The 25,477-nt window shown below is 46.8% G+C and overlaps 1 protein-coding gene across 2 annotated transcripts in view; it reads right to left on the bottom strand.

Moving 5' to 3' along the window:
- Nucleotides 1-25,477, bottom strand: part of Crmp1 (collapsin response mediator protein 1) — a 48,481-nt gene that overhangs the window by 10,384 nt on the left and 12,620 nt on the right. For both annotated transcript variants that reach the window (XM_027387072.2, XM_027387073.2), the window contains exons 2-9: nucleotides 14,054-14,142; nucleotides 12,066-12,250; nucleotides 9,297-9,461; nucleotides 5,656-5,717; nucleotides 4,322-4,402; nucleotides 2,643-2,711; nucleotides 1,768-1,888; nucleotides 827-983 (exon numbers count right to left, since the gene is read on the bottom strand). In XM_027387072.2, coding sequence (XP_027242873.1) covers nucleotides 827-983; nucleotides 1,768-1,888; nucleotides 2,643-2,711; nucleotides 4,322-4,402; nucleotides 5,656-5,717; nucleotides 9,297-9,461; nucleotides 12,066-12,250; nucleotides 14,054-14,142 — 929 coding nt within the window. The remainder of the gene's footprint in view (nucleotides 1-826; nucleotides 984-1,767; nucleotides 1,889-2,642; nucleotides 2,712-4,321; nucleotides 4,403-5,655; nucleotides 5,718-9,296; nucleotides 9,462-12,065; nucleotides 12,251-14,053; nucleotides 14,143-25,477) is intronic.

Here is a 25,477-nt window from a genome sequence, read left to right as displayed (position 1 = left end):
GATCCTGGGGGAGATGCAGACTCTTTATAGTTTGAAGAAGTATCAGACTTTCACAGGCTTGGGCACTGAGCCTGTACTTGAGTTCACCAGAAAATAGTGTCTGCATCATGTGGAGACAGAGATTTCCACACCGCGCACATTCCAGAGTCTTCTTGTTCCCATACACAGTTCCTTATCCCCAAGTCAAGCCCCAATTCATCTCCTCTGCAGAGCCCCATCCATCTCTCCTTTCCAGGGCAGCCTGTCCTCAGCTCACTGTGTGGTCTTGCAAAGCCCCCTTCTCTCCTTCTGACTGAGGGAAGGGACTGTAGCAGCTGTGCTCTACTATATAAAAAATACTTTGCTTTATCAGTGACAGTGGTGCTCAATGGACTACCTTTCATCTGAACTGAGTCACAACTCGCCCTGTGCAAGCAGACATTGATTCTGTGCATGTGTCCAATTAGCAAGCTGAGTGGGACAGGGGGACATTACATATGCTGTGACAAGCCCAAGATGACAGGACTAGTACATGGCAAAGGCAGCATTTGAATCCTGGCCTCTCATCCTTAGTCCTGGGGCTATCAACCACACCTAACTGTCTAGAACACAGCAGTGCATAAACAATGCTGAATTGGTGGGAGAAGGTGGTCAATAAGTGTGAACAATCACTAGGTGGAACACACCATTAGGTCCTGGAAGAACTGCTATAAACAACATGGAGTATTGTTTTCTGAGCACAAACCCAAAGCCTCCCTCCTGTGGTGGGTCTAATTAGCCTTTGGTTTCCATTGTCAGACTCTAGCCACAACTCCAGCCCTGCATCCCTGTCCCCAATGGCTCTCACCAGGCCAGCAAGGAGGTCAAGTAGTCAGGAGTAGTGGGGTCTGGGCTCAGGGGAGGGGAGGTCACAAATGCAGCTGCCTTAGCCCAATTCTTGCTCCAGTAGTGGGTGCCATCAGTGCCCAGGCTGGCAGCTATGGGCTCACCAAAGACAAGAGGACCTTGAAGAGACAAACATAAGGAGTGTGTGGTTATAGCCAACAGTCTTCATGCTGACACAAAAGGAGGGTCTGCGGCAGAGGAGACTGACTAGAAGCCAAGAGCCTGGCATCTTCCTCGGGAGCAGTACCACATAGTGCCCCTTACTGTGAGCACCCGATTCTGTATCCAATTAGGGCAGCTGACCTAGGCCAGCCTTCATCCTTATCTAGCTCCTGCTGTCCCCGTATTATTGACTCTGGGACAATGCCTTCCTTCTTTCCACCCACAACTGACTCTCTTCCCTCAGGCTGTGTGGTAACCCTCAGCATAAGCTCCCAGTATAAGTCCTGAACAGAGCCCAAGAGGGGCAAGCCAGGTGGAGTGCCCAGGGAGTACCCCCCAGCACACACACACACACACACACACACACACACACACACACACACACACACAACGGAGACAGGATGCAGGAGGGCCTGCAGTCCATTCCTGACTAATTGTCAGCTTGTGTGAAACCCAGAGAGTCTCTAAAGCCAGCCAAGGAGTCACATGGTCTCATCTGGCTCCTGGAAGCAGGGATCATCACAAATGAAGAAACGGAGGCCCGGAGCTTGTTGGGGACTTGCAGAGGCCTCTTACGGGTGTCACACTAGCAGTCAAATCTAAAGACAACTCCATACTGTGCAGCCCCAGACCACCCCTTCAGAACACTGGAGGTCATAGGCTATGCTCCTGGCAGACCTCTGCTCTAGAGTAAACATGGACATCCCTCCATCGCCATTCAGGAGGACAAGCACCACCTGCCTTTCTTCCTGGCCATTGCGATGATGTCCGCTGCACTCTTACTCATGACCTTGGTGATATACACAGGGCAGTTAATGCGGCCTGCAATGGCAATAGCCCGGAACACGGCTTCAGCCTCCAGCTGGGGAAACATCAAATACAAGGTCACAGGAGGAAGGGCTCAGCCAGCCCTGAACCCATGTCTTTCCATTCTCCTTAAGTGTCCTCCACAGTGAAATCTTCCACTTAAAAGGAGGAGAGTATGACGGATGAAAAGTGAGAAAAGTTAAAATGAATCTGGTGAGAGGACTAGAGATAGAAAAATGACCTGAGCTTGTTTAGAAACACTATGCAGGCTGTTAGAGAACAATACTGCATCAAAAGACACACAAACGGTCATGGCAAATGACTGTCTCCATGACATCAGGGCACACCCATGGCTGGCTGAACCTGACTTGTTTCATCTCAGCCCCCTCTCCACCAGTCATGCTCTCAGGATCAGTGAGCCAAAGCACCTGCTGTGACTTCTATTTTTGATTTTTAATTTACAATCTGTCAAGGCCTCAGGCATGGCCTGAGGAATGACTCGACATGACACTAGGGAACTCTTCAGTCTATTTTCCTGTCACCATTATACCAAGTGCTCAGTGAAGATTCTCCCCTAAGTCAGGTCACTAGGGTGGTGCTCCTGGACCCTGGAATAGGTGGAACCTTTGTGGCCTGTCTGATTGACTTGTATCCTCCAGAGTCCTGGGAAGGAGTAGGGAGAAGGGAGTGAAGTGGAGAGGACAGAGAAGAGGGAGGTGGGAGGGGCTGGGGGCAACTGTTCTGTTTCAGCTGAAGGGCTATGGAATGAGCACTTGGCAACTACAGATCAGAAAGTGGGGAGTCCTTACCTCCTCAGGTCTACTCAGGGCATGACCCTCGGGCCCTGTGATGCCCATCTCCAAGATCCGTTTTTGTTCCTAGGAGACAATCATCAATGAGCCAGAATGCAGGAGCTGAAAGAAGTGACTCTTCCAGCCCCTGCTTGACATGAGGCAGATGAGGCCAGGATGAGGAGGTTCCCACAGGCCAGCCAGTGGACTTAGAGTGCTGTCGACTCTTACACTCTACCAACTCTCCCACCATTTGTCCACACCCATCCTCTGCCCGCCCACAGCAGCATCTGTGTTGTTCTACAACTCCAGGAACCAATGAGAGGAAGCACAAGGCAGAACTTGTCTCCTCAAAACTCAGTGGCGGCTTGGCCCCCATGTGAGGGTGCTGGGAGATGAGAAAGCCAGTTAGAGGTGATGGGCACTGAGAGCTACAGATGCTTTCCTGTGGGCTGGGCTCATCTGACAAGGGAGATTTTCACAATACCTGATCCCCCCAGTGTTTTCACATACCCAGACTTCTGCACACACCTGCTTTTCTTCCACACCCGCCTGGGTCCTCACTAGATGCTCTGCAGAGCCTGAAACTGCACTCTTGGGTCTCTGTCACTATGAGCCTAAAGTACACTTCTTTCCTTCTGGAGAGCGGGTTAGTTACCGCTAAAGCTGCACATCACCGGGAGCCACCACTGTCCTCCACCTCTCTCCCTCATGCTCCCGTGTCAGCTCTCTCCCCCTCTTCCAGTTTGCACCCATGTATGAAGCTGTCGGTATTCATACTCAGAAGCCAAGCAGAGGCGGCCAACACCACACTTATTGATCTCCAGAACTGAGACCAAAAATAAACCTGTCTGGAAGTGTGGTGGATATTTTTGGTTGTCAACCTCACTAAATCTAGAATTAACTAAAACCCAGGAAGCTGGATACACCTGTGAGGAATTTTTCTTCATTAAATCATCTGAAGGGAGAAGACCCACCTTCAGTCTGAGCCACACCTTCTGGTGGCAGCCTATATAAAGAACACAGAAGTAGGAAGATTTTGTTCTTTGCCTGCTTGCCTTCACTCTCTCTGGCAATTCCATTCCTTCACTGGCATTAGAGCTTACTTTTGGGGGATTTCAGCATATACTCAAGACCATTTAAGACACCAAGTCTCGTTTGTGGACTTAACAACTACTGGATTCTTGGGCTTTCCCTTGGTAGACAGCCATTGTTGGATTAGCTGGACCACAGCATCCAAGCCACTCATATGATTTAATATATAATATACATACATATATATGTATATACATGTATATACATATAAAATTCTATCTGTTATGTTCCTCTGGGGAACCCTGACTAATACAATGAGCTTGGGAAGATGGCTCAGTTGGTAAAGTGCTGACTGTGCAAGCATGAGAATGAGTAAAACCCTCAGAATCCACATTTTAAAAAAAAGATGCTGGGTGCACATGGCATCCCTCCCTTCTTGCAGAACAGTTTTGTTCAGAACCTCACAGTACAGAGGAGAAAACAGATCAAGGCCAAGTGCCTTGCCAATGGGCACACTGCACACAAGTGAATGTCTCTTATCTTCACATGTGACATGACACCCTTCCCCAGTCATCTCACTAATAAAGGATGTACCACATCTTTTACAGTCTACTTTGTGCAGAGGCCCTTTATGGTAGGAAGGAGAACCTTGGACCACTCACCTGAGCTATCAAGTCCCCATTTTCTGCATGGACTAAGATCACAGCTCCCAGGCCCTTAAGGAAGGTGAAGGCTTCATACAGCTAAAGAGGAGAAATGAAGCTGGTGTGAAATCAAGGTGCAGCAATGCATGTGTTTAAAGGCTGCCCCTCTGCTCACTCCTGTGGCCTCTGCAGACTCCATGCATCACCATCTTCCAGATCAAGAGGCAGAAGGCAGGGTGGAGCCAAACTAATGAGAGGCTCATGATGCCAGTACAACACCTCCATCCTCTTAGTCTTCCTTCTGGGTACAAGACTGCTGACCCTGAGATACATGCTTGCAGGTGTAGGAGGCGGGGTCTCAGAGGCAGGAAGCAGATTGAAATAGGCCCAATCTGAGACCCACAGCTGACATCCACACCAGGGGCCTCAGTGGATCAATGTAATAACCCATGTGGTACATACTACTGCTTCCATGAGCCCCAACCAACTTCCTGCTTCTAGATACCTTGGGTGTCTACATCAAAGGCCTTGAGGATCCTAAATATGTTGTTATCTGCTCCAAGGTGCTTCTTTGGAGGGCAGGACATGGAAAGGGCACCATCAGCCCAATTCTTCAGTAATAGCCAATGAGAAATTCCTAACTGTCCTTTAATTTCACTTGTATTAAATCACTCAACATTCTGACAACCTCTGTGAGATAGTATAAGCCTCAAGCCCAGAGATGGTGGGAAAGATGTTCCCAACTGCCCAGCAAGCACCAGATATGGCAGGCTGGCACTGGTATCCACAATTTTCTCTAGGAGGTAGAGGGGATATGATGGTGGAGACAGGGTAGGTGCAAGCAGAAAGCCCACTCTTGGAAATACACAGTGGTGTCTTCTTCAGCTTCTTGCACCCTGAGCCAGAGATCTGACACCCTTCTGATGAAAAAACAGACAGCATTCCTCAGTGCCTTGCATCTGTTTGAAGGAGGCCACAGCTCACCTCTGCAGAGCCAGTGTACTATGGTCCCCAGCCTCCCCTGAGCCCTAAGGAAACTGTCCAGTCTGCAGGAAGTACATACATATCCAGAAGGCAAATCCTAAATGTCTACAGTGGGCTCCAAGTAGCTGTTAATGAACTGCCCAGAGAATGCTGGGGAAGAGCTATGTGAGGGACACCCTACCAAGGATCCCAGGCTCCACACTCCCATCTCTTTTTAAGGAGGTATAAAGGTACAGGATGGCCAATGGTCACACTGCACTTAGTGCTGAGAGTGAGGCCTGAACCCAGGCCGTAAGTGCTCCCCTCCCCCACTCATCACAGCTGGGTTCTGCCTGTACTGGTGAAAAGAAGCTCACAGCAGGGCCTACCTGGCTGTCAGACATCTGGTACAGGTCCTTATATGCCATGTAGACTTGGAAGGAGTTGACACCTGTTGCAAGATAAGATGGAGAAAAGTGTGTTTGAGTAGAGTTGAAGGTCTTTCCAATGACCAGGTACACAGTAGAAATTGTCAAGAGAGAAGTTGCCACAGGATCCACAGTGGAGCACCCAACCCAGCCTGGAGATGGCAGGCAGTCCCTAGAGCCTTCTGAGAAAGATCAAACCTGAGCTGGATCTAAAGGTAAATGAAGGAGTTAGTGGATAGAGAAAGAGGGGACTGGGAACTGTGCAAGAGGGGAGGGATGACCATGGTAGGGATAACCTCCATTCTAGAAAGTGCCCTCCTCCAGCTGAAACAAAGGGAACATGAGCTTCCTAACATTTTTTTTTAAATTGTAGTACAAGGTGAAGTTCAGTGCCATAACCAGCTCAAGCTTCATTAAGGTGCATGGCACACAGGATGTGCAATCAACTGCTAAGTCTAGTGTCTAAGTCTTCCCCCGCTAGGGGTGCCATGGAGCACATTCTGTGATGGAGAGACAGTCCTGGGAACAAAGAGGACATGTGGAAAGCAAGGGGAAGCATGGGGAAGCTTGGGGAATCCTGCAAAGAGGAGGTTGAAGACTCTAGGCAGAGCATAGGTGAGGCATGGATTTAAAAAGAAGAAAAGGGCAGGACTTGATCTTGAGGAGCAGTTTGGGGGAGCACAGGACAGACAGGAGAGAGCTTGTCTCTCATTCCTCTTCAAGCTGCTTGAGGACAGAGGACATGCCTCATGGGTCACTTTGCCTTGCTCCCCTGGAACCTGCGATGTGTGACTCAAGTTTGTAGATAGACTATGAAAATATTTGGAGGAGAAAAAAAGAGTCTGAGGCAAAATATTAAAGGGGATGAGACTTCTTTTGCACTCAGCAACAGAGACAACAAGCCAGAGACTTCTGCTGTGTGAAAAACAGCTGTCATAAAAATTCCTTCTCTTAAAATAACGGGGAAAAATTAAAAATGAAAATTGTTCTCTAAGAGTGGTATAAAAATATCAATGACTAATCAAGTATACACAAGTAAAAATATCACAATTAGAATGTGTATGAGGGAAGCACAAATACAGTGATTAAGACACTGTATTCCTTACAAAGATGGGCCTTCTGAAAATATGAAACCTCAATATACTCACAAACACAGAAGCCATATCACTGTCACCATCAACATCCAGGTTCATCTGGTGAACTGGAAACTCAGACACTGACTCTCTGCCATGGTTTGAATGTGATGTGTTTCCCATATATGTGCTCACATCGTGGGGCCAGGCTGCCAGCTGGTGGACTTTGGGATCACAACTGGATCCTGAGGGTTCTAACATCCATCCATTCAGGGAAGATACACCCAATGCCCTACCCTTTCACCTCTCACTGTTTCCTGAGGGGGTGAATGGATGCCTCTGCTCCACCACATGGTTCCCGTGGTGTTCTGCCTTGCCTCAGGTAGACCAAGGAGCAACTGGCCTTGGCTGGAACTATCAGATTACAAAGAAATTAATGCTTTTCTCTCTCAAACTGCCTTCAAGTACTCACCCTCAGGGAGTTCATGGTTTGGGCTGGGGTTGGGACTACGGAAAGACAAGCTCACAGAGTGTTAAAACTCATGATGGAGCTGGGCTAGGGGCTACTGGGTTGGCAGGAAACCTATTGTGGCGTCTGTGAAGGTCTTTCCCCAGGAAGCACAGCTCAGATGAAAACAGAACCAAGAAGAGACAGAAGGGTGCTTCAGGGAGTAGAGGGGACAGAAGGGGAGGACATGGGACAGGAATGGAGAGTATCAAGCTGTAAAGCGTGGGGGACATTTAAAACCCTGTGCAGGAACCTTGAGTTTTTCATGCAGTCAAGAAAAGGAAGTGGCTCCCCAATCTTGGGGAACAATGTCATGAATACCTGAATATAAGCAAACATCCCCTTGATGTCACTTGCCCCTGAAGAGCACACAGCTCTTGTGTTCACTCCCTTGCCCTCCCCATGTCCCTTCCCCTCATACACACACATGTACTGCTAGGTACATGGAAATTGACTCAGACCAGAGACCTAGGTAAGGGCAGTGAGATCGAGATGGCTGGTTCTCTTATGATGACTGTGTGTGCAGTGAGAGTCACAACAGCCACCATGGAGGGATTATGCCTTCTTGCCATCAGGGCACTCACAGACAAAGGGAATCTGTGATAAGAGGAAAGGGGACAATTGGATAGTCACACGGGAAAAAATCCACACAAAAAGTGAACAAATTAGTGATTGAAAAAGTGTGATAAAAGCCACAATGACACCCTGGCTTGAAATTAGTAAGGACATCACAAATGCAGTGGCACCCGGTGGTGTAACACGCAGGAGCCAGGGATTCTGATGTGGGCTATGCCTGCATGGATGGGGGCATCTTTCAAGAAATCAATTGGTCATAAGAGCCCTGGTACCAGAAAATGTTATAATTATATTTCTTGACAACTAAGGAAATTATAAAAATTGCAAACTAATGCTTTTGTACAGAGATGCTCACTGGAACACTTTAATAAAACAAACAGAATACCTAAATGCCCACTAAAAAGAAAATAGTTGAGCAAATTAGCCATTGCATTTCATAAAGAGCTCTATTAAGAAGTTACTGGTGGAGGGCAATGTCTCTCATAAAATGTTAAGTGAAAAAGAAAGATTACAAATTACAGCAACTGCACACCATATAAGGGAAAATGTTGCTGACATAGACAGGAAATTGAAGGCAGTAATGCTTAACTAAAATCGCATTGCAATTGGAAGCAGAACCAGAGGGGGAAATGTTTGCTTTTCTGGTTTTTATGTATTAGAAACAACGATACTTTTATAATGAGAAAAGATATCCTGTATTGTAAACATTAAAAAGTGTATCCCAGCATCCCTTGAATCCCCTGCAGTACAGGTACTTCCTCTCTGGAAGGTACCCTTTGAACTGACCACTCATGTCCTGACATGTTCCATCCTGCTACAAGTCTTCACTTCCCTTCTGTCTCTGTCTGACCCATTTCCATGCAATGCAATGAACAATTGAACTTGTCTGCAATGGGCAGGGTCACCTGGTGTGAGCCTGAACAAAGGGGATCTAAGTGAGATATAGAGATCTATGGCCACAAAGATAACTCACAGAGTCAGCCAACCAGTGTTCTAGAATCAAAGAGCGATGGAAGCATGTTCTCCACAAAGCCAGGGTCAGATTTCAGGTATTTAAGGAATAAAGCAATTCACAGGCCAAGGGGAATGCTCTCTGCTGAGCTGGATCTTGAGAGAAAACATTTGACAGGCAGAAAAAGGACATTCCTATAGAGAAAATGGCTTTAGCAGAGGCCAGCAGTGAGGCAGGTGGCAGGGGATTACAACCATGGCGACAAGCATCAGGAAGAGTGAGGCTAGACCAGCAAAGGGGTTCCATGTCAGACTATGGAGGCAGCCCTTATTCTGTGGGTTAGGAGTACTTCCTTGAGGCTTCAAGGAGTAGAGGACAGACTCCCTAAAAAGAGAGCATGTCCTTTCATCACTTAACAGAAGTATGTGGCTCTAAGAAGGGCTCACAGAAGAGGGTGAAGGGATTCTACAGCCCATCCTGGGCTTCCACTGACCTTTATCCTGCACCAGCACCTCCAGCTCCTCCCGAACACCATCGTACCAGCTTGTGATATCCACATGGAGGGAATAGTCACAGCAGGACTTGGTGTCTGCTGCTTCGTGCCACTTCTCAAAGGAAGTCAACAGGCTGGACCCAGGTTCAGGAACAACATGGTCAACTGGAATGGAGACATGTGTCATGATGCTTTGAACCCAAGTTGTTCCAACAGTGGCCACATCACCCCCACCACCACTTCACCAATATCAACATCATCACCAAAATCATCTAACACTATCAGCATCATTTCCATCAATATCAGCATACAACCACCACCATCACCACCATCATCATCACCATAACCATCACCACCATCAGCCTTAGCACTACCAACACCACAATCATAACCCACAACCATCAATATATTCCCATCACCATGCCCATGAATCACCACCAACATCACTGTAATGGTTTAAATAAATCCCAAGCATTTGAATACTTGCTCCCCATTTGGTGGCTGTTTGGGGAGGACTAAGAGATGTAGACTGTATCTGGGGGTAGGATTTGAGGTTCCAAGAAACTCCTACCTTCCCCAGTGTGCTCTCTGCCTGCTGCTTGTAATCAAGACTTGAGCTCTCAGCTATTCCTGTCACCTTGCCTTTACTCTGCCATCAACGTGTAGAGGCCCCTAGTAGGGGCTCTGTTGTGTCTTGACTTAAGGTCAGAGAGTTCGAGCCTGTTAGTGCTCCTTCAAGGTTAAACCAGCGTAGATTTGGCCTAAGATGTGGCTATTGTATGTCATGCTTAGACAACAGGCTATTTGGCCTAAGGTATAGCTAATGAATGTCTTACCTAAACAACAGGATATTTGTTTTAGGGTGTGGTTACTAGATATTTGGGGTATTAATGAGGTAATTACATTTGTTTGTTCCTGTATCATGGTAAGGAAGTCTTTGGCCTTCCTCCCCTTTTGATTGGAGTATGTAAGAACTTTGAACAATCAACTTGGGGTGGATCATAGTATTTACTGGATGCCCTCCTGACTATCTCTTGTCTTAAGTCTATTTCTTTCCTTAATTCACACTCCCCCTCTCAGGCACATTTAATAAGGTCAGCAGGTCCCCACATCAAGGACTCAAACCCTCTGGAATCCTATTCCAATTAAGCACTGAGTCCTGAGCCACAGGACCATTGATTTGAGGGGGCCACTGAAACTTGAACCTTCAACTTTCTGAAACTATAAACTTAAGTAAGCATCTTTATTGTAACATACCCAGCTTCAGACACTTTGTGACAGTAATGGATAGCAAAAGAATCCAGCAGTTGTTTGTTATGTAGCATTAGCCACAACTAATACAGCCACAGGCAAATCACATTACTCTGTGAGTGTCTTCCACTTTTTGTTGTAACTTTAGATGAATTCACACTTTAGAATGTTGTTCAGTATGTTGTTTATTTTTAGCTTTATCTCTCTATGATCTGAGGCATTCTTTGAAAACATTCCCTCTGCCCAGCATATCTTATACTCCTAGGATCAGAAAGGCCACTACTGTGGTTTAACCTTGAAGGAGCACTAACAGGCTCCAACACTCTGACCTTGTCAAGATGGAACAGAGCCCCTACATGGGGAGTGAAGGCAGGTCTGCCATGCATTGGGAGGACTTTCCTTATTCTCTTCAAAAGATACCAAGCACACATTTGACCCGTTGTGATCCAGCAAAGCTAAGAGAGATGCTTGGCACTTTTAAATTTGCTTCATTTCTAAGACTCTAAATACAAACCTTCACCTCATTCTGAGCATTAAAATCCACGAGTCACTAGTCATTTGGAGGCAAGAAACCATAGGGAACAGTTTAGCAACCTGGGACTCCACTTGGCTTGGGCTGTGCACCCTGATTAAATAGGAATGTATTCGGCAGCCTGAGACTCTCACCTGCACATGTTATGCACCACACTCTGAACAATGCGCCTAGCAAACTCAGGACCGTATCAAGCTTTATGCACACCCCTGCCTGAATGATGGAATGTGTTTTCCTCCCCCTGACAGTCAAAGATCTTAGTTTCTATCCAATCTTGCTTTCCTGATGCCCAGGTAGGAGACCAGAAAGACCTACCCAACCTGAACTGCTTTGGGATGCATGTAGAGTAAGGCAAACTGTGTTTACAAAGGGAACTTCTAGGGAGAATCTCCTATATTCCACCTTAAGCCTATGCATACTTGGGAGTGTATATGATTAGAATCAGATGCATTATGGAAAAGGATATGTATGGGACAAAAATAACTATGTGACCTAATCTATCAATCAAAACAGAACCACCTTCACAATGGCCCTTAGTAACGAACCTTGGACCCCCATAAAAAGAAGCCCTGGACAACAATGGGACCCCTGGGTGTCTTCCTCATGTCTCCTGCAGTGTATTCTGACCGTTCTCTAGGTCTGCTTTGAATCACATGTCTTTGCTGCTTTTGCAAACCTGTGGGAGCTTTTGTTTCAATTCCTTGACTAAGGGGCCAAGAACCTACAAACACCCAATCTGACTACATCACATGGGTAACAATGATACACAGTAAAATAGCTTTTAAAGGTTCAATGTCTGTGTGTCTGAACTCTTTTTGTGCTCCTCAAGAGGCACGCACAGCAATGACCTATATTTATTATCTCAGGGTGTGATGAGGAGTTACACGGAGTTGTGAGTACAGGGCCTTACCAAACACCAGTGTGTACTAACGGTGAGAGGAAAGCTCATAGCCCATGTCCCTAAGGCCAGGGAAAGTGCCACTCACTGATCATTGTGGTTCCACCGGCCAGTGCTGCTTTTGTGCCCTGGAAGAAGTCATCAGCTGAGGTCATGCCTTGGAAAGGCTTCTGCAGGTAAGTGTTGACATCAATGCCCCCAGGAATGACCATTCGTCCATTGGCTTCGATGGTCTTCACACCACCAGGAACAATCAGGTTCTCTCCTATTTGTCTAGAGGCAAATAATAGAGAAATCTTTGGTTTTTAAAAGAAAGCCAAGTGTGGCAGCCAGCTGTATAACGTCGGTTCCTCTATGTGCATGTTTTCCACCCAGGCTAACACAGGGCACTGGGATGAGAAGGGGAACACAGGCACAGCACCTTCAGGGTGCTAACATTTGACTGCAGCATAGTACAAATCAAGAGCTCACAGTTTCTCCTCCAAACACTTGGCATCCTGTGGACACTGAAGGGAGCTCGGGAAGACATATGGCTCCTTAAGGCCAGAAATAGCCCTACTGAGCAGTGGGCCAATTCCACAGAACTGAATTTCCTATTCATGTCATATGCATCATCTAACTTAGTACCTGCTATGCTTTCAAAATGCAAGGGCAGTGATCCAAATATGATCCTTCTGTAGAGGCATCACAACCCAATGTGGCCAGAACAGGCCCTGTACTGCCCGGTCCCACCCTGCACTGCCCTGTACCTGAGCGTCCACAGAACCCCAGCCTGTGTGGCTCAGCACCTTGCCAAGGTGTCTAGGAAGCACTCATAGTGGGGCCCATTCTTACCCCCTCCTAGCTCTCTGGTTTCCCAGGACTGGGAAGAAGGGAGGCAGGAGCTAGCTCACACTCCCAAGCCCCACTCTTGATTGTGCTTTGCATATGTGGTTTCTTCTAATGCACCCCAGAAACCCCAATCTCCTCTTCCCATCCTCTTCCTTCTCCTAAAGCACACATGGCCCTAAGCTGGTCCTACTGACAGGGCACCTTCCAGCCTAATACCTTTCCTGTCTTTTCCCCTTTGCTCCTGTACCAGATGCCCAGCGTGGCCCTGTGGTGACCTTCTCCTCTCCTCCCTCTCTCCTCATCCAGACCCCAAGGGAAGAGCTGGGAAGGAAACCCAGTCCACTCCATGTCAAAGGCAGAGAGTAGCAATGCTCTGTCACAACCACCGAGACAGAGATATGATCATCTGTTGCTACGGACTGAATGGGCCCCTCAGAATTCATGATGAAGCCCAGCTACCACCCACTCCACACCTGACATGGCTGTTAAGGATGCAATGAGCTTTAAATAAAGTCCCAAGGGTGAATCCCTAGTCTATAAGGCCCAGTAGCCTTCTACAAGAGAACTATTCCTGTGTCACACAGAACAACCATGGACACAGAAAAAAAAAAAAAAGATGGCCATTTAGAACCACGGTTAGAGGTCCTGACAGAAATCAAACATTGATGGCACCTTGGTTCAGGATCTCCAGTTTTCAGAACCAGGAGAAACAAATACCTGTCTTTCCAGTCATCCAGTCTGTGACATTTTGATCCTAGAGCTGATCTTATCCTTGGGTTATCATGAATAGGCCAGAAGAGGAAACCACAGGAACATCAGGGAAAATTCCAACACCAGGAGGCTTTTCTTGTATGGAAGGAAACAGTCCCCTTCCTTTCTGGTACCCTCAGCCCAGTCCCAAGAACTGGCAGGTAAAAGACAGTACTGGAGATTCAGGCAGATGCTATGGGTGGGACATGGGTCCTGCCTTTACCTCACCCTATGCTACAGGTAAGCCACTACTCCCATGGTAACAAGAGATGAAAATCTGCACCAGACACCCGAGAGATGAGAATCTAAGGAACGGAAAGCAGGGTATGTGTAGGGCCTCCATGCTGGCCAACCCCTGCTGCACAGTTTGACCTCCTGCCCTATATGCCTGCCATGCAGAAACACAGGAGGGCAGAACATCAGCTTTCCACAGGGTGTAAGGCCAGGTAACCTGGAGGGACTGAATTCTTAAAAGTTCTATTTTGGCCAACTCACTTTATGAGTCCATCTTCCAGGTAGACATCCGCATAGAAGGACTGGTCATCATTGATGATGCGTCCGCCTCTGATGAGGAGCCGGTCACTCTGAAAAGCAAAGCAATGTGTTAGATCCTTGTCAAGAGGCAAGACCTATATGTCTTTTAACTTTGGGGGCTTTTAAGGATTTATTTATTTTTATTTTACGTGTATGAACATTGTGATATTTTGAATAAGAATGGCCCCCATTAGCTCATATATCTGAATGCTTGATCCTTAGTTGGTAGTACTGTTTCAGGAAGGATTAGGAGGTGTGGCCTTGTTGGAGGAGGTGTAGCTCTGGGAGTGGGCTTTGAGGCTTCAAAAGTCCATTCTAAGCCCAGTCTCCCTCTCTGCCTCCAATTTGCACATCAGGATGTAACCACTCAGCTCTAGAGCCAAGTCTACCTGCCTACATGCCATGCTCCCCACCATGGTGGTCATGAACTAACCCTCTGAAACTGTAGCAAGCTCCCAATTAAATCCTTTCCTCTATAAGTTGCCTTAGTTGTGGTGTATCTTCACAGCAATAGAACAGTAACTAAGACAAGGAAGGGTTTTGTTTGCATTTATGTTTGTGCACAACTGTATACAGTGCCCTTGGAGGCCAAGGAGGGCATCAGAGGCCCTAAAACTGCAGTAACAGATGGCAGCAGCTACCATGAGGATCCTAGATCCTCTGAAAGAATAGCCAGTGTTCTTAACCACTGCATCACCTCTCCACACACACACCCTGTTTAACTTTTGATATAAACATCTCAAATATCTTCAAAAGGCGAAGACAGAACACTAGGTAAGGCCATGAGATCCATGCACAGACCCTCCTCTGTCTGATATTCCGCCATCCTTGGCTTTCTGCATTTCCCACTGTGAAATGCTTTTTGCTTTTGCAGCATATTTTAAAAGCTGTCATTTTACTTTCATTGATAATGGGATGGAAGGGATGTGTGCATATGTCATGTGCACTTGAAAAGGTCAGAGGACAACTTCCAGAAACTGGTTCTCCCCTTCCATCTTTACATAGGTTCTGGGAATTGAACTCAGGTTGTGGGACTTGTGTGGCAAGTGCCATTACCCACTGAGCTATTTCATCAGCTCCTAATGAATAATTTAAAAATTAACACCATCACCACATAATTCTACCCTTAGAAACTTTAGGACACATCTCTGTTAAGGACATGGAAGAGAAGTGTTTGCATGGGTGTGTGCACTTGTCCATGCATGTGCAGAGGAAAGAGGTCAACACTGGTTATCTTCCTCAGATGCTCTCCACCTTAGTTTTTGAGACAGAATTACTCCCTGAACCCAGAATTTATGAATTAGGCTAAGCTGGCTGGCCGGTGAATTCCAAGGATCCTCCTGTCTCTGCCTCCCCAGTGCTGGAGTTACAGGCACATTCTGCCATGGCCGACTCTATATGTGAGCACTGTGGATATGAACTCGGGTCCTCTGCTTTCTTAGCAAGAATTTTAGTGATTGAACCATCTACCCAACCCCTCTTTAAGGTCTTTTAAAATAAACTATAAGAATGATTTGCAATTCCCACTAACCGATTAATACCGCTTCCTTTATCCCAATCCCCCATCAGACCATATTCAACTTTACTGACTTTTTGAGAAATGTCTTTTTACTTGGGGGGAGCAGCCTCCAATGCACCTGCACTGAGTTCTCTGACTCCCAGATGCCTGCCCTAGCTCCTTCCTCATGACTTCCACTCATTCATTGGAGAAACTGGCTCATTTGTAAAATATGAATTTCTTCAGCCACTTTTTAATATGATGGTAATAGTGTTTCTGAAGAGATTAAAATCCTTCTCCCCTCACACATGGTCCAAGGCCAGACGTTCTGATGTTTTGACTCTATAACATCCATCATGCCCTCACCTCCTGCCTGGGTCACATGCTGGCTGATTGATTATTTCAGTTCCCAGTCAGGGTCAGCCTCTGAAAAGCCAGAGGACGCAGGAGCATCTGGGACTGCTCTCCTGGGCTGACAGATGAGAGGTAGATGCTTAATAAGCCACAGGGTTGATGGGGGTCAAGAGGGCAAGATTGGGTCTTCCAAGTTCATGGGGGGATCAGGTAGGGCAGCTTCAAACCCATAAATAAGCTGAGGAAAGTTGGACCACACAAAGTACTGGAAAAGGAGATGGCTAGAAGGGACAGTGTTGAGAGTTCCAGACACACCAAAGGCTGTGCAAAGCCCAGGGACAGCAAACTAGAGAGTTCTGACTTTTTCCTTTTGCCATATGCAAGTCCCAAGTTACGACATGTTCTTCACGATTCTGATTTTAAGATACCCTGCCTTGTGGATACATAATTTGTGATCATTTCACCAAGAGCTTTGTTCAACATTAAGATTTGAACATTTGTAGTTTTGAGGCTATACATTTTCCCAGTGTGCTTATTTACTGTTTCCATGGTTCCTTTGAGGAGGAAATTTGACAGAGAATAGAAAGAACCAAGTCTCCTGAAAGAGCACCTGATAGGACGACCTGGGAGATAGCAAAAGATCTGAGGGGAACCTCGGAAGCTTGCAGAGGAAGCAGAGAAAGGCAGAAGTGGAAATACCAACTATAGTTAGTGTGGATCCTGTTAAATAGTGTGCAGTTGAAGCTGGAGCCTACTGGAACCCCGAAATACTGAGGACAAGCTAATGGTCCCAAGGGTCATGACCTTAATGATGCTTCTGCCATGTCAGTTGCTGTGGCAGGGAAGTAGAAGATGAGCAAGCGTAATGAAAACTTCAGGCTACAGAAGCTGAGTCTTGCTGAGCAGAAGCAAAGCATGGGATCTTGTACCTTGCAGCCAGTGTCATTTGAGAGAGCATCACATATTTCCACCTGCCAGCAGATCCTATACACCACACCTGCTTTCTGTTTTTTCAGCCCTTGTGGGACTGTATGCCACATGGGCTGTATCCATGTCTGGCTAATAGGTGGCTTACCCGACTAAATTCCAAGCTGCTGTTGTGATAAAAACACTGGCTCAAAGTAACCTAATGGAAGAAAGGGTTCACTTCAGCTTACACTTGCAGATTATAATCCATCAATGAGGCAAGTCAGATCAGGAAATCAAGGCAGGAGCCTAGAGGCAGGAACCATGGAGGGAAGCTACTTACTGGCTTGTTCACTGACTTGTGCTATGCCCAGCTAGCTTTTCTGTATATCCCAGGATACATACCTAGGGATGGTGTCATCTACAGTGGGCTGGGCCTTCCCACATCAATCATTAATCAAGACAGTGCCCCAAAGACTTGCCCATGGGCCGATCTGATGGAGGCATTTCCTCAACTAAGTTATCCTCTTCTCAGGTGATCCTAGGTTGTATCAACTTGACAGTAAAACCTAACCAACACAGATCCATATATTGAAGGAAGGAAGGAAGGAAGGAAGGAAGGAAGGAAGGAAGGAAGGAAGTGCTGGATGACATGGATAAATTAATTACTGGGTGGATGAATGGATGGATAGACCAAAGAATGATGGATGGATGGATGGATGGATGGATGGATGGATGGATGGATGGACAGATAGATGGATATACTAAAAGATGATGGGCAGATTGGCATCCTGAGGTGCATGAACTGATCCTTGAAAGATGAGTGGGGGAGGATGGAGAGAAAAGAGATGACAGCATTTGTTAAAGGGAGAAAAGTATGGAGCAACCCCCACTCCCCATCTGGAATGTCTCTAGAGTGAGGGATTCAAGGTCAGTCACTCTCAAGTCCAACCTCCTGACCTGTGCTCCTAATGCAGTAAGCAACGAGGATGTTGCAACCCCATGAGACTTGGAGGACAGTGCGAACATCAGACAGAAGAGCGTTGGGCCCTGCATGTTGGGGCAGCACAGACAAGTGGGAGGCCAGGTTTCCTCAGCAGCAGAAAACATGAGTCATCCACAGCTGGTACACAGCAGGGAGCAGTGTCTGCCTTGTCACATTTAATAGTGGGTTTCTCAGGCGAAGCCTGAAAGGAGGTATTTAAATGCACAGTGTGCCAGTGTGCAGGGTCAGCCCCAGCCTGCTCTATGCTTCCAGACTCACATGGCAGAGCCTGTGCTCAAACACACCCCTCTAGCTAACTCCAGATAGTGTATGTGAAAGAAACCACCAGGGGATAATCACCAGGAAATCTGTAAAAGAAAATATATACACAAGTCCAGAACTGTGTCTGTCTGTCTTCCTCTCTTCCTGAAAACGATTGCTATTTGGCTTTTAACAGTCCTCCCTTCCCACCCCAACTCCGTGTGTGTGTGTGTGTGTGTGTGTGTGTGTGTGTGTGTGTGTGTGTGTGTGTGTTTTATTTCTGGGGGTAATGCATTTGCATGTGGAGGGTGCCTTCAAATGTATGAAGGTTGATTGTCATATTCCAGAATTTGATCTCCCTCTTTTGAGGCAGTCTCTCACTGGCTTGGACCTTTCCAATTAGGCTAGGCTGGTTGGCCTATGAACCCCAGGGATTCACCTATCACTGTGTTCCCTGTGCTGTGATTATAAGCACGCCACCATGTCTGGCTTTTTAAAAAAATAAAAAAGGGAAAAAAAAACCAAATTCTTCCACACCAACCCTTACCAACTGAGCCATCCCCATGTCTGACTTTTAATGTGGTTTCCAGGGACCAAATTTACTCTTCCACTCCAGCACTTACCAAATGAGCCATCTCCCTAGCCCTTAACAGGCATTTTCAGAGCAAAACACCAGCTCAAAGGTATCCAGAAGGTGCAATCATGGACTGGGGCTCCCAGGTGTGGCAAGTTCAGGAAACCCCACCTGGCACAGCAGCAAGGCTTCTCTTCAGGACAGTCCTAACCCTGCCAGCATGTGGTAAATAATGAAGACTCCAGAGAATTTAATAAAGCTTTCTCAAACTCACACCATCCACGAACAGAAGAAGACACACTAGTAAAAGCGTTTTGACAATCATATTCTTTGTGACTGATGAATGGAATGTTGTGTATCAGACAGATTAAACTCAGGAGCATGGGTGGTCCAGCTTTGCACAAATAACCAAGGCTCAGGTCAGACTCAAGGACTCTCAACTTCCTGTCCACATGGGATCCACCAAACCACACTGCTGACACATCTTAAAATATCTTCAAACTTTAGACATCATGACACCTCATGAGCAGATGGAATTTAGAAACATTCTCTAATCCAAGGACCTTGCATTCTGAAACTCCATTTTGGGAGCAGAGTAGATGGTTCAGTCAGTAAAGTTGTGCTTGCCTTGCAAGCTCAAGGATATGAGTTCCATCTCTAGAATCCACATACAGAAAGCCAGGAGTGGTGGTACATGATTGAAATCCTGGCATCAGGGAGGAGACAGGCAAATGCCTATAGCTCACCAGGCAACCAACTTAGTATAATCAGTAACTTACACACAAAGTAAGAGACTTAGTCAAAAAAATACAAGTGGTACCTGGGAAATGACAATCAAGGGTATCCTCTGGCTTACACACACATAACATACACAGGTATGCACACAAAAAATATCACTGGGCTTAGGCTGTGGCTCAGTGAGAAAACATTTGCCAAACATACACAAGGCCCTGAAGTCCATCTCCAGGACAACAAAACTAAATCCATAAACAAATAATCCCTCATGAACTAGGCATTTACACAAGCTATTTGCAAGTATATATTTTAAACTTCAATGCATAAGATTCATACATTTAAAAAAAGAACATGGAAGTGTGGCCACCTACTGCCACAAGAAGTAGGCATAAAATGAGACACCTTGAGAGGACTTCAAGAAAAAAATTCAACAGCTGAATGAAATATTCTGGGAATTGCTGGCTCATTCCACAGTGACAACAACCAGAAGGGAACTATGCCTAGCACCATTCACATCCTTGTTCCAGCCTCGTATGGGAGCAATATCAGAGCAGACAGCCAAGGGTCACACTTCTTACCTCCTCACCAAGCATCTGGTACCTTATCATCCCTCAGTCTCCTCATCTGGAAAATGCAAATAACCAAAATAACCAAGGGCAAGAGCGGTACTGAGCTCAGGCCTGGCAGATGTGTCTTCTTAGCAATTTCCTGTGACAAGAACTGTCTTTCATAAGTAAACATTTACAAGTGTGGTGATACAGTACTTACCTCACATTCATGGGAGACCTAAGATGGATCCCCAACACACACACACACACACACACACACACACACACACACACACACACACACAAGTAGAACTTGCAAAAACAGTTGTTTGTGGAAGGGGTATGTGTAGCTGAAAGAAACAGGTTTTGGTCTTTAAGGGCATTCAGTCTAGTGGGGCACACTAACCATGCAGCGTTTGCAGCCCAGTGTGGAAAAGCCATGATGATAAAGGGATGGAGGGACACAGAGGAGGTCTCCATTCATATCCTTGCATGAGAAAGAAAACATTCATTCTCAGCCTGAATGAGTACCATGCAAAGGAGGAAAGAAACTCCAGAGAAAGGGGACCCAGTGAAGAAAGGAGCCTGGCTACACTCCAGGGAGGGAGTCCCATGAGGAAAGAGGCCTGGGGAGCAGAGGTCTGAGTGGAGTCCTTTACCTGAGTATAGGCCCCACATATATAAGAGAGCTCCAGGACCACCCACAAATGCCACAATCCACATGGGTTCTGCTCCCTCATATAAATGGTGCAGTATTAGCATCCAACCTGTGTCCATCCTTCCAAATATTTATGTCATCCCTGGGTTACACAGAAGAACACTGAGTCCACTAGAGACACCATGGCACTAGTCAGTCATTAGACTGTTCTGTTTAAGGACCGTAGACAGTGGGGGTTGGGTGAATGTTGTTGGTGCATACTAAGAACAGGTGCAAAGTACTGTCTGCCATTTTCCATCTGTGGTTGGCTGAAGCACAAAACACTGAACCCACAGGTGTGAGAGCTGACTGTACCCTCAAAGTAAGGAATATGAGGAGGTCTCCTCCTGTGAGACCCTGGGAACATGAATGCCCTTCACAAAAAGGAGTCTGGGCTCTGCATGATGGTAACATGGGAGGGGAAACTAAGATGAAGTGAAAGGAAGGTCATGTTTATCTTATATTTTCCTGAGAGCTGAAGGTAAGATGGCATTATCAAGTAACATGGAAAGTGAGTGCTGGGACATTGTCTTCAAAAAAATGTCAAAGATGTGTGATGGTATAGTCACACCACCAATGGCTTATCGCTGGACTACTCACATAGTTTCTAGGAAATTTTAAGGACAAACAAATAATAAAATGTTAAAGAAAAAAGGCACAACACAACTGTCCACCTGGACACACACACACACACACACACACACACACACACACACACACACACTGATGAACTGCCCACACTTTAGAGCCAGAGTCCTATGCATCAGATCCCCCCATTCCCAAGAACCAGCCTGGGGCCACACAATATTCAACAAATATTTGCTGAGTGGGAGGAGAGGCAGGAGTCAGACAGCAATGAGAGAAGAGGGAGGGAGATGAAAGAAGTTTGAAGAGGGTGGAATGTGGAGAGAGAGAATGATTTATTAAGAAGGGAGAGAAGGAAAAAGAGAGAGAGAAGATGGTAGACAGACAGATGATGAATCACTTTCTCCAGATTTTAGTATCTGGAGATGTTGCCCCACTGGCTGGAGAGTGCAAGGCCCCCAAAGGGTGGAGGCTGCTGAACACCTCTTTTGAAGGGTCCATCTGAGCCTAGGCAGCAATGGTGTGTCTATTGTCAAGAGTGTTGTGAGTTGGAGGATGGCCCAGGCCAGGGGAAGAGCTTGTGCTCCAAGCCTGAGATTATCTGCTACCAGATCCACTGAAGAGGAGGCATGCTAGTGGGAGGCCTTTTTCCTCCTCCAGATGTGAAGTATTTTGTGGAGTCACACAACAAAAATTAGCTCAACACTTCAGGCATTCTTATCCACACAACAGAAAAATCACCCACACTAAGGCTCAACTGGTGGTGGGTCTAGACCATACAGCAAGTCAGTTCCCAAGAGGCATATAGAATCCCTCCTCCTATCAGGTCATGCTCTCTTTCCACATGGTGGGAATGAAATCAGACCTTTCCACAAATGCAGCTATCAGAAACCACATAAAAACCCACTATGATCTGTGACTTGTCACAGAAAAGAGGTGCTATTCTTACCTAACTAACATTTACCCAAAAATGACTGGCTGGTCAGCTACAAACATCCAAAAAAAAAAAAAAAAAAAAAATAGCCAAGACTTAAAGCTGTGATTAGGCAAGAAAGACTGTGATTGAGTCATCAGAGAGGGGGTGCTTGGTCTGGGCTCTCAAATATAAGTGGAAATTTACAAAGATGTAAAAGCAGGGAGGCAAACACTTCCATAAACCAAGTGTCCACAGGCACAGCCCTAAGAAAGTCAGGTTCTGTGCTCCAGTGAGGGATGGGTACGGTGGGTGCTGTCCGTGGTCCTGAAACACGGTCCACTGGGCGCTGAGGCTCCCCAAAACATGGAGATCCCACTCTTACCCCCACCTCATCCAGCACTGCAGGTCCTTGCAGCTTTTCTCTCTGGGCTGGCTAGACAGTTTTTCAATTTTTACATCCCCACCGAACTAAAAATGGCTTATTTCGTGATGGAGGTCGTCTACTTCAAATACTGACAAGTCTCCTATCACCCCTTCAACATTTTAATTCTCCAAATTGTGGATTGGGGTCCCTCCCTTCTGATGCTGAGATTGGCCCCTGGGGCCAATGACTGGGAGTTATCACTGGTCCTCAGGCCATCGATTCTGTGAAGGCTCCCAGATTCACAAGCAAGAAAGAGAGGAAAACAAAGATCAGGGTAACTGAGCAATCGCTCCCAATCCAAGGAGAATGGGGGTGGGACTTCCTCTTTAAGGGGTAAGCATGGAAATAAGCCTCACAGAGAACAGGGAGGCACTACCTGGAGGAAATACACCTGTCAGGAAATGAACACAAGTGGAGCTGATTTCTCTTATGAAAGGGGGAAGATGAAGCTGGAATTAGAAAGCTATCAACTCTCCAAGCCCTATCATTGAGCAAAGCTCACATTCAAAACTCAAAAATTCAATAGGTTATGTAGGTGTTCACACATACATACACACACACAGAGAGAGAAAGATAGACAGGCAGGCAGGCAGACCACAGCACAGCATCAGGCCTACCTGGCCTCCAAACCACTCTGGGGTGACCTGGTAAAAAATTTGGCCCAGGTGCTTTTAGCAAAATTCATGTTGTCCAAATGTAAGTAACAAATGGCATCACTAAGTATCCCCACATCTTTGGGTGTCAACTCTCTGCAACAGGTTGTAATTTTCACTCATAATCCTGACCATCACCACCACACACACACACACACACACACACACACACACACACACACACTGGTCATGCTTTGTGATGGCTGTGTACCAGCTCTGTGAATAAGTTTGACCAACAAGAAGAGACCGGGATGCATGAGCCAAGAAGGGCTTTCAGACACAGGTGGTTCAGGCCAGCCCCTCTGTAGTATACCTCCCACATGACCCATGTGGCATGTGACCCAAAATGAGATGCTTGGAGGAGCAAACCTTATCCAGACAGAATCCCAGAGACAAATCTAGCTGAGCAGTGCCACTGCGACCCCTGATGTAGTAAGCATCCGCTGCCGTGAGCTGCAGTGTGTGTGTGCTTGTACAGTTCAGTGCCAAAGTGAATGAACACACAGGCTGGGAGTGAGCTTCAGAGTGTGTGTGTGCTTATTGTACGGTATAGTACAGAGCTACAATGATTGAACACTCAGACAGGCTGGCTTTGCGCTTCAGTGTGTGTGTGTGTGTGTGCGTGCGTGCGTGTGTGTGTGTGTGTGTGTGTGTGTGTGTGTGTGTGTGTGTGTGTGTGCGCACACGCGCGCGCGTGCACTCGGGCACATGCATGTTTGTTGTACAGTACAGTATAGCACCACAGTGAATGAACACACAGGCTGGCTGTGAGTTGGACAGCCAAACACTTCAAACTGCCACAGCAGGGCTCCTACCCTCAGTAGGCCTTCACACCTCCCACCAGGCTGCCTGGTGGCAGCAAGTGCCACTACACAGCTGCACACATCTGTTCATTCATTCACACAAAATCATCCTTATGGCAGCCTATCCTTCCATAGTCAGGAGAGACCCAGGGAGTGGAAACCAGTGTGGAACTCAGTCTAATTAATGCCCATTTACTCTTCCTTTGCCTGGATGGAAGCAGGATGGTGTTTCCTTTTTGAATCAGAAATGTCCCTAGGGAATAGAGCTCAGGCCTGTTTCCATGACCACTACAGCAGGATCTCAGGCCCATCCTACTAGTCAATGTAGGAAACACTCAAATGACAGAATATCTGATTGTAAAATGGCGCATTCTCCAGAGATACCAGTGGGCAGGTCTTTCCTGCTGGCTGCAAAAGGTGGCCCTAGCTAAATTCACATGGGTCTCCATTTTCATTTGTAAATCTTAAATCCCCATAGGAAGCTAACGTAGTTGCTATAACTGGGGAAGCTCAGAGAAGGCAACTAGTTTTCTCCAAGTCACACAGCCAAGAGATGATTCCAGAATTTGAATCTTGTTCCACTTGGCACCTATACAGTAACTCCCCTTTTACTTCTGAAGGAGTCTAGAGCCAACCTGGGACAGGATCTGTGGGTGGAAACAGAAGGGCAAAGGACCGTGGTCATCCAGAGGGGTACACAGCTCCATCTTGTAGTCCATCCCTGTGCTGACTACATTGATGCCCTCAGAAGGGTGCAGCTTCATGACATCATCACTTTCTGTTAGGCCCACTTCCCTTGTTATCTCTTCCGAGATTTGTGTCCAACACAATGCACTGAGGATCAAGCTTCCATTAGAGCAAACACGGCATACAGGGAGCCTAGCACTGTCCACTTTGGGAAGGTCCCCACAGCCATCTGATGCTTTCCACCTTCTTCTGCATCTGACCTGGACTGGCCCTCACACCTGTCTCCCTGCTGCCTCTCTTGTTTCTACATGACAGATAGTGACTTTCTGAAGCACAAACCCAACCGTCTCACCCCTCTCTATGACCTTTCAGCAGTGTTTCCTACCAAGGGACGAAGGTCCCTCCTAGGCTCCTCCATGAGAGCCACCCTACTTAACTACTGACGCCACCAGTGCCTTTGCCTGTGACATACTGGTGGGCCACTTGCCAGGTCCACTCAGCCTCCCCACCCCAGTGGCCTGACTTTAGCACCACACAGAGCTCTCCCAGTGTGAGGTCTGTACCTTTGACTAGCATATCCAAGGTGTTCCATCTTTCAGCTCAGATTTATCTGCCTTATTTCCTAGGAGACAAATCCTCCACTTGGTGCTGAGACTGCAGCTTATCCCCCATGTCACCTCTGCAGGCTGTGCTCCTCCTCCTTAAGCGGAAGCAGTCAGAGCTCTGACTTGTGGGATTACCAGAAGACCTAGAATCCCA

Source organism: Cricetulus griseus, assembly GCF_003668045.3.
Source record: "Cricetulus griseus strain 17A/GY chromosome 1 unlocalized genomic scaffold, alternate assembly CriGri-PICRH-1.0 chr1_1, whole genome shotgun sequence".
In the NCBI taxonomy this organism is placed as follows: Eukaryota; Metazoa; Chordata; class Mammalia; order Rodentia; family Cricetidae; genus Cricetulus; species Cricetulus griseus.
Note: the sequence above shows the minus strand (reverse complement) of the source record. Positions and strands in the feature narration are given on the sequence as shown.